The following is a 15,952-nucleotide window of genomic DNA, read 5'->3' on the forward strand; positions in this document are numbered from 1 at the left end:
AACAGTAGAGGACTGTAGAAGACTAAACAGTAGAGGACTGTAGAAGACTAAACAGTAGAGGACTGTAGAAACCTACACAGTAGAGTAGAGGACTGTAGAAGACTACACAGTAGAGGACTGGAGAAGACTAAACAGTAGAGGACTGTAGAAGACTAAACAGTAGAGTAGAGGACTGTAGAAGACTAAACAGTAGAGGACTGTAGAAGACTAAACAGTAGAGTATACCCTATGTTTGTGTTGTAATGTCTTCATATTAGGTCTAATGTCAGGTCCTTGTCTCTGTTTCAGATCCTCTGTGTTCTAATGACTGCTGGAGTGCAGTCGAGCTGACAGGAGCTTTTTCTGTGGATTACTTGGAACACACACACACACACACACACACACACACACACACACACACACACACACACACACACACCCTTGCTGTAAACCTCTCTGGTCAAGATGAGAGGCCTCCTGCTGATTACCATTCTCCTCCTGCCGGTGGTGAGTAAACCAGGACACACACACAGTGGAGAAGGATTGGATAGGACACAGTGGAGAAGGATTGGATAGGACACGCAGTGGAGAAGGACTAGATAGGACACACAGTGGAGAAGGATAGATAGGACACACAGTGGAGAAAGGATAGATAGGACACACAGTGGATAAGGACTAGATGGGACACACAGTGGAGAAGGACTAGATAGGACACAGTGGAGAAGGATTGGATAGGACACACAGTGGAGAAGGATTGGATAGGACACACAGTGGAGAAAGGATAGATAGGACACATAGTGGAGAAGGACTAGATAGGACACACAGTGGAGAAGGATAGATAGGACACACAGTGGAGAAAGGATAGATAGGACACACAGTGGAGAAGGACTAGATAGGACACACAGTGGAGAAGGACTAGATAGGACACACAGTGGAGAAGGACTAGATGGGACACACAGTGGAGAAGGACTAGATAGGACACAGCGGAGAAGGATTGGATAGGACACACAGTGGAGAAGGATTGGATAGGACACACAGTGGAGAAAGGATAGATAGGACACACAGTGGAGAAGGACTAGATAGGACACACAGTGGAGAAGGACTAGATAGGACACACAGTGGAGAAGGACTAGATAGGACACACAGTGGAGAAGGACTAGATGGGACACACAGTGGAGAAGGACTAGATAGGACACAGCGGAGAAGGATTGGATAGGACACACAGTGGAGAAGGATTGGATAGGACACACAGTGGAGAAGGACTGGATAGGACACGCAGTGGAGAAGGACTAGATAGGACACACAGTGGAGAAGGATAGATAGGACACACAGTGGAGAAAGGATAGATAGGACACACAGTGGATAAGGACTAGATGGGACACACAGTGGAGAAGGACTAGATAGGACACAGTGGAGAAGGATTGGATAGGACACAGTGGAGAAGGACTGGATAGGACACGCAGTGGAGAAGGACTAGATAGGACACACAGTGGAGAAGGATAGATAGGACACACAGTGGAGAAGGACTGGATAGGATAGACATATAGACATTCACCTTCAGTAGACAAGCCATTCCAAATAGCTCTTTGTGAACACGTGGCCAAAGTGTTGCTGCTAGATGTAGTGCAGTGGAGAGCTCAGAGATTCTCAGAGAGAACATGAATGATCAGCAGCACTATTTACTATTCTGCACATTATTGTTTCTGGGAAATCCTGACTGTCAGGCTGGCTGATTAACTGGCTGGCTGGCTGATTAACTGGCTGGCTGATTGGCTGGCTGACTGTCTGGCAGGTTGGCTGACTGGATGGCTGGCTGACTGGATGGCTGTCTGATTAACTGTCTGGTTGGATGACTGGATGGCTGGCTGACTGACTGATTAAATGGCTGGCTGATTCATAGGCTGGCTGGCTAGCTGGCTGACTGGCTGGTTGGCTGACTGTCTGGAAGGTTGGCTGACTGACTGGAAGGTTGACAGGCTGGCTGCTTGGCTGACTGGTTGGCTGACATACTGGTTGGCTGACTGGTTGGCTGCCTAGTTGGCTGCCTGGTTGGCTGGCTGCCTGGTTGGCTGGCTGGCTGACTGGCTGACTGATTAAATGGCTGGCGGATTAACTGGCTGGCTGACTGGTTGGCTGACTGGTTGGCTGGCTGCCTGGTTGGCTGACTGGCTAGCTGACTGGCTGGCTGACTGGTTGGCTGACTGGCTAGCTGACTGGCTAGCTGACTGGTTGGCTAGCTGACTGGTTGGCTGACTGGCTAGCTGACTGGTTGGCTGACTGGTTGGCTGACTGGCTAGCTGACTGGTTGGCTGACTGGCTAGCTGACTGGTTGCTTGCTGACTGGAAGGCTGACTGACAGGTTGGATGGCTGGTTGGCTGGCTGACTGTCTGGTTTGCTGACTAATTGGTTGACTGGCTGGCTGGTTACCTGCTTCTAGGCAAATTGCAAATAGTTTTTTATAAATAGACAGATGACGTTAAAAACAGCTACACAGTTCAAGTCAATTTTAATTTACTCAGTGTGTGTGTGTGTGTGTGTGTGTGTGTGTGTGTGTGTGCGTGTGTGTGCGTGTGTGTGTGTGTGTGTGTGTGTGTGTGTGTGTGTGTGTGTGTGTGTGTGTGTGTGTGTGTGTGTGTGTGTGTGTGTGTGTGTGTGTGTGTGTGTGTGAGAGTTCCAGGTGTGCTCCATGTATTCCGAGAACTCAGACTGTGTGGTCAAAAGACAGCAGGAGAGATGTATGGAGAGGATCGCCCTGCACAACCTAACACACTACCTGGATAATGGTAGGACTGTGTGTTTGTGTGTGTGTTTGTGCTTGCATGTGTATAATCACTCTCCTCTGAGTGTCTCATCCTCCTCCACACTCTCCAGGTGGTATTGTCTCTCTTTCACATGTTTCCTTTCCAAGGAACTCTGGGAGGACAAATCTGGAAACAATCATGGGAGAGGAAATGATGGAAGAGAGGATGGGAGAGGAGGAGAGGATGATGGGGAGGATGATGGGAGAGGAGGATGGGAGAGAGAGAGGATTGGAGAGGAGGATGGGAGAGAGAGGATTGGAGAGGAGAGCATGGTGGAGGAGCGGATTGGAGAGGAGAGCATGGTGGAGAAGAGGATGTGAAAGGAAAGGGTGGGAGAGGAGAGGATGGTGGAGAAAAGGATGGGAGAGGAGAGCATGGGAGAGGAGAGTAAAGCATGGTAGATAAGAGGATGGGAGAAGAGAGAGGATTGGAGAGGATGGGAGAGGAGAGGATGGGAGAGGAGAGGATGGGAGACGAGAGGATGGTGGAGGAGCGGAGAGGAGAGGTTGAGAGAGGAGAGGATGGTGGAGAAGAGTATGGAAAAGGAAAGGATGGGAGAGGAGAGGATGGTGGAGAAAAGGATGGGAGAGGAGAGGATGGGATGGGAGAGGAGAGGATGGGAGAGGAGAGGATGGGAAAGGAGAGGAGAGGGTGGGAGAGGAGGCTGGGAGAGGAATGGATGGGAGAGGGGAGCATGGTGGAGAAAAGGATCGGAGAGGAGAGGATGGGAAAGGAGAGGAGAGGATGGGAGAGGAGAGGATGGTGGAGAAAAGGATGGGAGAGGAGAGGAGAGGGTGGGAAAGGAGAGGAGAGGATGGGAGAGGAGAGGATGGGAGAGGAGAGGAGAGGATGGGAGAGGAGAGGAGAGCATGGTGGAGAAAAGAATGGGAGAGGAGAGGATAGGAAAGGAGAGGAAGAGGAGAGGGTGGGAGAGGAGAGGGTGGGAGAGGAGGATGGGAGAGGAGAGGATGGTGGAGAAGAGGATGGTGGATGAGAGGATTGGAGAGGAGAGGATGGTGGAGAAGAGGAGAGGATTGGAAAGGAGGCTGGGAGAGGAAAGGATGGGAGAGGAGAGCATGGTAGAGAAAAGGATGGGAAAGGAGAGGAGAGGATGGGAGAGGAGAGGATGGTGGAGAAAAGGATGGGAGAGGATGGGAAAGGAGAGGAGAGGATGGGAGAGGAGAGCATGGTAGAGAAAAGAGGATGGGAGAGGCAAGGATGGAAAAGGAGAGGAAAGGAAAGGATGGGAGAGGAGAGGAGGGGATGGTGGAGAAGAGAGGATGGGAGAGGAAAGGATGGGAGACGAGAGGAAAGGGTGGGAGAAAAGAAGAGAGGACGGAGAGGAAAGGATGGTAGAGGAGAGGATGGGAGAGGAGGGGATGGTAGAGAGGCTGGGAGAGGAGAACAGAGGAGAGGATGAGAGAAGAGAGGAAAGGATGGGAGAGGAGAACAGAGGAGATGAAGAGAGGAAAGGATGGGAGAGGAGAGGAGAGGAGAGGATAGAATGGGAGAGGAGAGGATGGTGGAGAGGAGAGGAAAGGATGAGAAGGGAGAAGAGGTGAGAGGATGGGAGAGAAGAGAGGATAGGAGAGAAGAGGATGGTGGAGAACAGAGGATGGGAGAGGAGAGCAGAGGATGGGACAGGAGAGCAGAGGATGGGAGAGGATGGTGGATTGGAGAGGATGGTGGAAAACAGAGGATTGGAGAGGAGAGGATGGTAGAGAGAGAGGATGGGAGAGGAGAGGAGAGGAAAGGATGGGAGAGGAGAGAAAAGGATGAGATGAGAAAAGAGGACAGAGGAAAGAATGGGAGATGAGATGAGAGGGTGGGAGATGAGATGAGAGGGTGGGAGATGAGAGGAGAGGACGGGAGAGGAGAGGATGGGAGATGAGAGGAGAGGCTGGGGCGAGGAGAAGGCGGGATGGAAGAGAAGAGGAGAGGAGAGGATAGGAGAGAAGAGACGAGGAGAGGATAGGAGAGAAGAGACGAGGATATGATAGGAGAGAATAGGAGAGGATTGGAGAGGAGAAGTCTGACTCAGTCTGAAAACAACCAATTTAAACAGGTTGAAGTTCAGATAATGTATCATGGTGTGTTTTAAAGGTCATTCTAAGAGCAGAGAAGCAGCATTTGGAGTTGTCTCTGTGGTTCTGTATATCCAATTAAATGGTTTCTGTCTGTAGCTCAGTGTGGATGTTTATAGGAAGCCTGGGCTAAGATGATCACTTTATCCTGTTCTTATTACCAAATCATAAAGAACCACAATGAATATCACTGACAGATACAGACTCTTGGATCTGATTTAGGTGTTTAAAACAAATTACAAATCCCAAGATGCATGTCGCTTCGGACAACAACAAAAAAGTGTCTGTTTTCACTGTTTCATACCCACACCTTTAACATCTGCATCTCTCCTCCTGTCTAGGGTCACTCTCCTGTCTAGGGTCACTCTCCTGTCTAGGGTCACTCTCCTGTCTAGGGTCACTCTCCTGTCTAGGGTCACTCTCCTGTCTAGGGTCACTCTCCTGTCTAGGGTCACTCTCCTGTCTAGGGTCACTCTCCTGTCTAGGGTCACTCTCCTGTCTAGGGTCACTCTCCTGCCTATGGCAATGCTACTGACTTCCTGTCTAGGGTCACTCTCCTGCCTATGGCAGTGACTTCCTGTCTAGGGTCACTCTCCTGCCTATGGCAGTGCTACTGTCTTCCTGTCTAGGGTCACTCTCCTGTCTATGGCAGTGCTACTGACTTCCTGTCTAGGGTCACTCTCCTGCCTATGGCAGTGCTACTGACTTCCTGTCTAGGGTCACTCTCCTGCCTATGGCAGTGCATCTGACTTCCTGTCTAGGGTCACTCTCCTGCCTATGGCAGTGACTTCCTGTCTAGGGTCACTCTCCTGCCTATGGCAGTGACTTCCTGTCTAGGGTCACTCTCCTGCCTATGGCAGTGCTACTGTCTTCCTGTCTAGGGTCTCTCTCCTGCCTAGGGTCACTCTCCTGTCTAGGGTCACTCTCCTGCCTATGGCAGTGCTACTGACTTCCTGTCTAGGGTCACTCTCCTGCCTATGGCAGTGACTTCCTGTCTAGGGTCATTCTCCTGCCTATGGCAGTGCTATTGTCTTCCTGTCTAGGGTCACTCTCCTGCCTATGGCAGTGCTACTGACTTCCTGTCTAGGGTCACTCTCCTGCCTAGGGTCACTCTCCTGTCTAGGGTCACTCCCTTGTCTATGGCAGTGCTACTGACTTCCTGTCTAGGGTCACTCTCCTGCCTATGGCAGTGCTACTGTCTTCCTGTCTAGGGTCACTCTCCTGCCTATGGCAGTGCTACTGACTTCCTGTCTAGGGTCACTCTCCTGTCTATGGCAGTGCTACTGACTTCCTGTCTAGGGTCACTCTCCTGCCTATGGCAGTGCTACTGACTTCCTGGTTAGGGTCACTCTCCTGCCTAGGGTCACTCTCCTGCCTAGGGTCACTCTCCTGCCTATGGCAGTGCTACTGACTTCCTGTCTAGGGTCTCTCTCCTGCCTATGGCAGTGACTTCCTGTCTAGGGTCACTCTCCTGCCTATGGCAGTGCTACTGACTTCCTGTCTAGGGTCACTCTCCTGTCTATGGCAGTGCTACTGACTTCCTGTCTAGGGTCACTCTCCTGCCTATGGCAGTGCTACTGACTTCCTGTCTAGGGTCTCTCTCCTGCCTATGGCAGTGACTTCCTGTCTAGGGTCACTCTCCTGCCTATGGCAGTGCTACTGACTTCCTGTCTAGGGTCACTCTCCTGTCTATGGCAGTGCTACTGTCTTCCTGTCTAGGGTCACTCTCCTGCCTATGGCAGTGCTACTGACTTCCTGTCTAGGGTCACTCTCCTGCCTAGGGTCACTCTCCTGCCTAGGGTCACTCTCCTGCCTATGGCAGTGCTACTGACTTCCTGTCTAGGGTCACTCTCCTGCCTAGGGTCACTCTCCTGTCTAGGGTCACTCTCCTGTCTAGCGTCACTCTCCTGCCTATTGTAGTGCTACTGACTTCCTGTCTAGGGTCACTCTCCTGCCTATGGCAGTGACTTCCTGTCTAGGGTCACTCTCCTGCTTATGGCAGTGCTACTGACTTCCTGTCTAGGGTCACTCTCCTGTCTAGGGTCACTCTCCTGTCTAGGGTCACTCTCCTGTCTAGGGTCACTCTCCTGCCTAGGGTCACTCTCCTGTCTAGGGTCACTCTCCTGTCTAGGGTCACTCTCCTGCCTATGGCAGTGCTACTGACTTCCTGCCTAGGGTCACTCTCCTGCCTAGGGTCATTCTCCTGTCTAGGGTCACTCTCCTGTCTAGGGTCACTCTCCTGCCTATGGCAGTGCTACTGTCTTCCTGTCTAGGGTCACTCTCCTGTCTAGGGTCACTCTCCTGCCTATGGCAGTGCTACTGACTTCCTGTCTAGGGTCACTCTCCTGCCTATGGCAGTGCTACTGACTTCCTGTCTAGGGTCACTCTCCTGTCTAGGGTCACTCTCCTGCCTATGGCAGTGCTACTCTCTTCCTGTCTAGGGTCACTCTCCTGTCTAGGGTCACTCTCCTGTCTAGGGTCACTCTCCTGACTAGGGTCACTCTCCTGACTAGGGTCACTCTCCTGCCTAGGGTCACTCTCCTGTCTAGGGTCACTCTCCTGCCTATGGCAGTGCTACTCTCTTCCTGTCTAGGGTCACTCTCCTGTCTAGGGTCACTCTCCTGTCTAGGGTCACTCTCCTGACTAGGGTCACTCTCCTGACTAGGGTCACTCTCCTGCCTAGGGTCACTCTCCTGTCTAGGGTCACTCTCCTGCCTAGGGTCACTCTCCTGTCTAGGGTCACTCTCCTGTCTAGGGCCACTCTCCTGTCTAGGGTCACTCTCCTGCCTAGGGTCACTCTCCTTTCTAGGGTCACTCTCCTGTCTAGGGTCACTCTCCTGCCTATGCAGTGCTACTGTCTTCCTGTCTAGGGTCACTCTCCTGTCTAGGGTCACTCTCCTGTCTAGGGTCACTCTCCTGTCTAGGGTCACTCTGCTGCCTATTGCAGTGCTACTGTCTTCATGTCTAGGGTCACTCTCCTGTCTAGGGTCACTCTCCTGCCTAGGGTCACTCTCCTGCCTAGGGTCACTCTCCTGCCTAGGGTCACTCTCCTGTCTAGGGTCACTCTCCTGTCTAGGGTCACTCTCCTGCCTAGGGTCACTCTCCTGTCTAGGGTCACTCTCCTGTCTAGGGTCACTCTCCTGTCTATCGCAGTGCTACTGACTTCCTGTCTAGGGTCACTCTCCTGTCTAGGGTCACTCTCCTGTCTAGGGTCACTCTCCTGTCTATCGCAGTGCTACTGACTTCCTGTCTAAGGCCACTCTCCTGTCTAGGGCCACTCTCCTGTCTATGGCAGTACTACTGACTTCCTGTCTAGGGCCACTCTCCTGTCTATGGCAGTGCATCTGACTTCCTGTACACTGTAATCATCTCTCCTGCCTATGGCAGTGCTACTGTCTTCCTGTACACTGTAATCATCTCTCCTGCCTATGGCAGTGCTACTGACTTCCTGTCTAGGGTCACTCTCCTGTCTATGGCAGTACTATTGACTTCCTGTCTAGGGTCACTCTCCTGTCTATGGCAGTGCTTCTGACTTCCTGTCTAGGGTCACTCTCCTGCCTATGGCAGTGCTACTGTCTTCCTGTCTAGGGTCACTCTCCTGCCTATGGCAGTGCTACTGACTTCCTGTCTAGGGTCACTCTCCTGTCTATGGCAGTGCTACTGACTTCCTGTCTAAGGCCACTCTCCTGTCTAGGGCCACTCTCCTGTCTATGGCAGTACTACTGACTTCCTGTCTAGGGCCACTCTCCTGTCTATGGCAGTGCATCTGACTTCCTGTACACTGTAATCATCTCTCCTGCCTATGGCAGTGCTACTGTCTTCCTGTACACTGTAATCATCTCTCCTGCCTATGGCAGTGCTACTGACTTCCTGTCTAGGGTCACTCTCCTGTCTATGGCAGTACTATTGACTTCCTGTCTAGGGTCACTCTCCTGCCTAGGGTCACTCTCCTGTCTAGGGTCACTCTCCTGTCTAGGGTCACTCTCCTGCCTAGGGTCACTCTCCTGTCTAGGGTCACTCTCCTGTCTAGGGTCACTCTCCTGTCTATCGCAGTGCTACTGACTTCCTGTCTAGGGTCACTCTCCTGTCTATGGCAGTGCTACTGACTTCCTGTCTAAGGCCACTCTCCTGTCTAGGGCCACTCTCCTGTCTATGGCAGTACTACTGACTTCCTGTCTAGGGCCACTCTCCTGTCTATGGCAGTGCATCTGACTTCCTGTACACTGTAATCATCTCTCCTGCCTATGGCAGTGCTACTGTCTTCCTGTACACTGTAATCATCTCTCCTGCCTATGGCAGTGCTACTGACTTCCTGTCTAGGGTCACTCTCCTGTCTATGGCAGTACTATTGACTTCCTGTCTAGGGTCACTCTCCTGTCTATGGCAGTGCTACTGACTTCCTGTCTAGGGTCACTCTCCTGCCTATGGCAGTGCTACTGTCTTCCTGTCTAGGGTCACTCTCCTGCCTATGGCAGTGCTACTGACTTCCTGTCTAGGGTCACTCTCCTGTCTATGGCAGTGCTACTGACTTCCTGTCTAAGGCCACTCTCCTGTCTAGGGCCACTCTCCTGTCTATGGCAGTACTACTGACTTCCTGTCTAGGGCCACTCTCCTGTCTATGGCAGTGCATCTGACTTCCTGTACACTGTAATCATCTCTCCTGCCTATGGCAGTGCTACTGTCTTCCTGTACACTGTAATCATCTCTCCTGCCTATGGCAGTGCTACTGACTTCCTGTCTAGGGTCACTCTCCTGTCTATGGCAGTACTATTGACTTCCTGTCTAGGGTCACTCTCCTGTCTATGGCAGTGCTACTGACTTCCTGTCTAGGGTCACTCTCCTGCCTATGGCAGTGCTACTGACTTCCTGTCTAGGGCCACTCTCCTGTCTATGGCAGTGCTACTGACTTCCTGTCTAGGGCCACTCTCCTGCCTATGGCAGTGCTACTGACTTCCTGTCTAGGGCCACTCTCCTGTCTATGGCAGTGCTACTGACTTCCTGTCTAGGGCCACTCTCCTGCCTATGGCAGTGCATCTGACTTCCTGTAGTAACCCTATAATAGCTCTGTAAAGCAAATCAAATCAAATCAAATCAAATCAAATTTTATTTGTCACATACACATGGTTAGCAGATGTTAATGCGAGTGTAGCGAAATGCTTGTGCTTCTAGTTCCGACAATGCAGTAATAACAAGTAATCTAACTAACAATTCCAAAACGACTTTCTTGTACACAGTGTAAGGGGATAAAGAATATGTACATAAGGATATATGAATGAGTGATGGTACAGAGCAGCATAGGCAAGATACAGTAGATGGTATCGAGTACAGTATGTACAAATGAGATGAGTATGTAAACAAAGTGGCATAGTTTAAAGTGGCTAGTGATACATGTATTACATAAGGATACAGTCGATAATATAGAGTACAGTATATACGTATGCATATGAGATGAATAATGTAGGGTAAGTAACATTATATAAGGTAGCATTGTTTAAAGTGGCTAGTGATATATTTACATCATTTCCCATCAATTCCCATTATTAAAGTGGCTGGAGTTGAGTCAGTGTCAGTGTGTTGGCAGCAGCCACTCAGTGTTAGTGGTGGCTGTTTAACAGTCTGATGGCCTTGAGATAGAAGCTGTTTTTCAGTCTCTCGGTCCCAGCTTTGATGCACCTGTACTGACCTCGCCTTCTGGATGATAGCGGGGTGAACAGGCAGTGGCTCGGGTGGTTGATGTCCTTGATGATCTTTATGGCCTTCCTGTGACATCGGGTGGTGTAGGTGTCCTGTAGGGCAGGTAGTTTGCCCCCGGTGATGCGTTGTGCAGACCTCACTACCCTCTGGAGAGCCTTACGGTTGAGGGCGGTGCAGTTGCCATACCAGGCGGTGATACAGCCCGCCAGGATGCTCTCGATTGTGCATCTGTAGAAGTTTGTGAGTGCTTTTGGTGACAAGCCGAATTTCTTCAGCCTCCTGAGGTTGAAGAGGCGCTGCTGCGCCTTCTTCACGATGCTGTCTGTGTGAGTGGACCAATTCAGTTTGTCTGTGATGTGTATGCCGAGGAACTTAAAACTTGCTACCCTCTCCACTACTGTTCCATCGATGTGGATAGGGGGGTGTTCCCTCTGCTGTTTCCTGAAGTCCACAATCATCTCCTTAGTTTTGTTGACGTTGAGTGTGAGGTTATTTTCCTGACACCACACTCCCTTTGCCTCTGTTTCTGTTGACAACATCAGTGGGGAGGATAAACATCAGTCAGCCTCAGACTGACTGCAGGAGAGAGAGGAGTATAGCAGAGCTGGGGATAGACTGTCTTATTAGCTTGTCTGGTTGAGCTACAGCTTAAAGCAGCTACTGTCTCAGGTTGACTGTAGTCCAGCTGTCTCACACTTCTCTAGGACATCATGGTGTGATGTTGAAGGCTCAGTAGATGTCACTCAGGTCTGTTGTTTTTATGCTGTTTCTATGGTCATTTAAAGGGATACTGTGAAATTAGCAATGAGGCCCTTTATCTACTGACCCAGAGTCAGATGAGGCCCTTTATCTACTGACCCAGAGTCAGATGAGGCCCTTTATCTACTGACCCAGAGTCAGATGAGGCCCTTTATCTACTGACCCAGAGTCAGATGAAGCCCTTTATCTACTGACCCAGAGTCAGATGAGGTCCTTTATCTACTGACCCAGAGTCTGATGAGGCCCTTTATCTACTGACCCAGAGTCAGATGAGGCCCTTTATCTACTGACCCAGAGTCAGATGAGGCCCTTTATCTACTGACCCAGAGTCAGATGAGGCCCTTTATCTACTGACCCAGAGTCAGATGAGGCCCTTTATCTACTGACCCAGAGTCAGATGAGGCCCTTTATCTACTGACCCAGAGTCAGATGAGGCCCTTTATCTACTGACCCAGAGTCAGATGAGGCCCTTTATCTACTGACCCAGAGTCAGATGAGGCCCTTTATCTACTGACCCAGAGTCAGATGAAGCCCTTTATCTACTGACCCAGAGTCAGATGAAGCCCTTTATCTACTGACCCAGAGTCAGATGAGGCCCTTTATCTACTGACCCAGAGTCAGATGAGGCCCTTTATCTACTGACCCAGAGTCAGATGAGGCCCTTTATCTACTGACCCAGAGTCAGATGAGGCCCTTTATCTACTGACCCAGAGTCAGATGAACTCGTGGAAACCACTTTTATGTCTCTGTGTCCAGTATGAAGGAAGTTGCAGGAACTAACTAATTGCTGGAGGTCTATGGGTATCTAGTAGATATGCATAGCGCTGACGCTTGTTTGCATTGGCTCCCGAAACTACCTCTACCTTCCTTTATACTGGACACAGAATCCTGAAATATTATTCAGATCAACACTAGTCATTCCCCTCAAGAGGGATTGCATTATTACTTGTGATAGTGTGTGTGTTAGTGGGTGTGTGTTAGTAGGAGTGGGTTAGTGGGTGTGTGTTAGTGTGTGTGTTAGTGGGTGTGTGTTAGTGGGTGTTAGTGGGTGTGTGTTAGTGGGTGTGTGTTAGTGGGTGTGTGTTAGTGGGTGTGTGTTAGTGGGTGTGTTAGTGTGTGTGTTAGTGTGTGTGCCTGTGCGTGTGTGTTATTCACAGTGATAGTATAGACCGGTTTAATTGGTTAGCTCTGGGTCTGTCTGTCTGGCTCAGTGCGCCTCGCTCGTCTCGGGTCTTTAAAAGGTCATTGGCTTCATCCAGACCACCAGACAGAGATCCTGCTACTGTATGAGATACTGGATATACCCTGTGTGTTTCAGGCTGTCCGTGGATGTGGGACGACCTGGCTTGTTGGCAGGATGCAGCCGTAGGTGAAGTGGTATCAGTCAGATGTCCTGAAGTCTTTCATGACCTCCTGAGTCCTGACGATGGTTTGTAGCATGGCTTCTACTGTACTAGTGATTCAAACAGTATGGCTTGGCATATTTATATGGGTTGAAGTGCTATAGCATTTTGTAGATTGACGTGTGTGTGTGTGTGTGTGTGTGTGTGTGTGTGTGTGTGTGTGTGTGTGTGTGTGTGTGTGTGTGTGTGTGTGTGTGTGTGTGTGTGTTTCAGAGATTGGTTGGATCAGTAGGAACTGTACAGCAGAGGGCTGGTCAGAAACATTTCCTCACTACGTTGACGCCTGTCTGTCAGACGATAACACCACCAGACCGGTAAGAACCTAGAACCTAACCTCTAGAACCTAGAACTAGACAGGTAAGAACCTAACCTCTAGAACCTAGAACTAGACAGGTAAGAACCTAGAACCCAACCTATAGAACTAGACAGGTAAGAACCTAGAACCTAACCTCTAGGACATAGAACTAGACAGGTAAGAACCTAGAACCTAACCTCTAGAACCTAGAACCAGACAGGTTAGAACCTAGAACCTAACTTCTAGAACCTAGAACTAGACATGTAAGAACTTAGAACCCAACCTCTAGAACCTAGAACTAGACAGGTAAGAACCTAGAATCCAACCGCTAGAACCTAGAACTAGACAGGTAAGAACCTAGAATCCAACCGCTAGAACCTAGAACTAGACAGGTAAGAACCCAGAACCCAACCTCTCGAACCTATAACTAGACAGGTAAGAACCTAAAACCCAACCTCTAGAACCTAGAACTAGACAGGTAAGAACCTAGAACCTAACCTCTAGAACCTAGAACTAGACAGGTAAGAACCTAGGACCTAACTTCTAGAACTAGACAGGTAAGAACCTAGAATCTAACTCCTAGAATCAGACAGGTAACAACATAGAACCTCTAAAACCTAGTATATAGAACCTAGAACAGGACCTTCTTTCACAATGTATACTTCCGTTGAACAGTGCAAACAGTAGAACCATGTGCTATTCTGTCTCACCAAGGACATATACTATGTACTATAACAATGTCTCTCTGTCTCTTCCAGGACATATACTATGTTCTATAACAATGTCTCTCTGTCTCTTCCAGGACATATACTATGTTCTATAACAGTGTCTCTCTGTCTCTCCCAGGACATATACTATAACAATGTCTCTCTGTCTCTCCCAGGACATATACTATGTTCTATAACAATGTCTCTCTGTCTCTTCCAGGACATATACTATGTTCTATAACAGTGTCTCTCTGTCTCTCCCAGGACATATACTATAACAATGTCTCTCTGTCTCTTCCAGGATATATACTATGTTCTATAACAGTGTCTCTCTGTCTCTCCCAGGACATATACTATGTTCTATAACAATGTATCTCTGTCTCTCCCAGGACATATACTATAACAATGTCTCTCTGTCTCTCCCAGGACATATACTATGTTCTATAACAGTGTCTCTCTGTCTCTTCCAGGATATATACTATGTTCTATAACAGTGTCTCTCTGTCTCTCCCAGGACATATACTATGTTCTATAACAATGTATCTCTGTCTCTCCCAGGACATATACTATAACAATGTCTCTCTGTCTCTCCCAGGACATATACTATGTTCTATAACAGTGTCTCTCTGTCTCTCCCAGGACATATACTATGTTCTATAACAGTGTCTCTCTGTCTCTTCCAGGATATATACTATGTTCTATAACAATGTATCTCTGTCTCTCCCAGGACATATACTATAACAATGTCTCTCTGTCTCTTCCAGGACATGTACTATAACAATGTCTCTCTGTCTGTCCCAGGACATATACTATGTTCTATAACAGTGTCTCTCTGTCTCTTCCAGGACATATACTATAACAGTGTCTCTCTGTCTCTTCCAGGACATGCACTATGAGTCTGTGAAAGCTCTGTACACAGCAGGATACAGCACCTCTTTGGTCTCTCTAACCACCGCCATGACTATACTCTGCAGGTTCAGGTTAGATCTGCTCTCTCACCACCTCCATGACTATACTCTGAAGGTTCAGGTTAGATCTGGTCTCTCACCACCTCCATGACTATACTCTGCAGGTTCAGGTTAGATCTGGTCTCTCTCACCACATCCATGACTATACTCTGCAGGTTCAGATAACCGGCCACTAGGGGGCAACGGTTTGCATTATTACCATCAAGTAGTCTTGTGGCTTGCTAGGGTGTTTTGGACAGGGATGGTGTATTTAATTTTTTTTTTTGCCTATCCCAAACTATTTAACTTAAACACTCGGAATGAATCCCTGAACTTACCCGTCAAGTTGTTTCTGTTTTTCATTTTTTCTTCAATTTTTTTTTTTAAATTTGGCATTTTTTATGATTATACAAATAAGACAGAACAGCAGGACAGAACACACAGATCCCCTACCAAATCAACCCCCCCCCCATGCTCTAACAGAACACACAGATCCCCTACCAAATCAACCCCCCCCCATGCTCTAAAAGAGCCCCACCCCAACCCCCCATGCTCTAACAGAGCCCAACCCCCCATGCTCTAAAAGAGCCCCACCCCAACCCCCCATGCTCTAAAAGAGCCCCACCCCAACCCCCCATGCTCTAACAGAGCCCAACCCCCCATGCTCTAAAAGAGCCCCACCCCAACCCCCCATGCTCTAACAGAGCCCCACCGCAAAACCAGACTTAATGCGGCATGATATACAATGAGTAATATATATATATTTTTTATATATATTTATTTCACCTTTATTTAACCAGGTAGGCTAGTTGAGAACAAGTTCTCATTTGCAACTGCGACCTGGCCAAAATAAAGCATAGCAGTGTGAACAGACAACAACACAGAGTTACACATGGAGTAAACAATAAACAATAAACAAGTCAATAACATAGTAGAAAAAAAAGAGAATCTATATACATTGTGTGCAAAAGGCATGGGGAGGTAGGCAATAAATAGGCCATAGGAGTGAATAATTACAATTTAGCAGATTAACACTGGAGTGATAAATGATCAGATGGTCATGTACAGGTAGAGATACTGGTGTGCAAAAGAGCAGAAAAGTAAATAAAATAAAAACAGTATGGGGATGAGGTAGGTAGATTTGGTGGGCTATTTACAGATGGACTATGTACAGCTCGGTTAGCTGCTCAGATAGCAGATGTTTAAAGTTGGTGAGGGAGATAAAAGTCTCCAACTTCAGAGATTTTTGCAATTCGTTCCAGTCGCAGGCAGCAGAGAACTG

At 48.9% G+C, this 15,952-nt stretch overlaps 1 protein-coding gene across 1 annotated transcript in view; it reads left to right on the forward strand.

Moving 5' to 3' along the window:
- The first annotated feature begins 444 nt into the window (after nucleotides 1-444).
- Nucleotides 445-15,952, forward strand: part of LOC139377198 (adenylate cyclase activating polypeptide 1a (pituitary) receptor type I) — an 87,627-nt gene continuing 72,119 nt past the window's right edge. Inside the window, exons 1-5 of the mRNA XM_071120198.1 lie at nucleotides 445-486; nucleotides 2,658-2,763; nucleotides 12,637-12,747; nucleotides 12,935-13,035; nucleotides 14,606-14,703. Coding sequence (XP_070976299.1) covers nucleotides 445-486; nucleotides 2,658-2,763; nucleotides 12,637-12,747; nucleotides 12,935-13,035; nucleotides 14,606-14,703 — 458 coding nt within the window. The remainder of the gene's footprint in view (nucleotides 487-2,657; nucleotides 2,764-12,636; nucleotides 12,748-12,934; nucleotides 13,036-14,605; nucleotides 14,704-15,952) is intronic.

This window comes from Oncorhynchus clarkii, chromosome 20 (genome assembly GCF_045791955.1).
Source record: "Oncorhynchus clarkii lewisi isolate Uvic-CL-2024 chromosome 20, UVic_Ocla_1.0, whole genome shotgun sequence".
Lineage (NCBI taxonomy): Eukaryota > Metazoa > Chordata > Actinopteri > Salmoniformes > Salmonidae > Oncorhynchus > Oncorhynchus clarkii.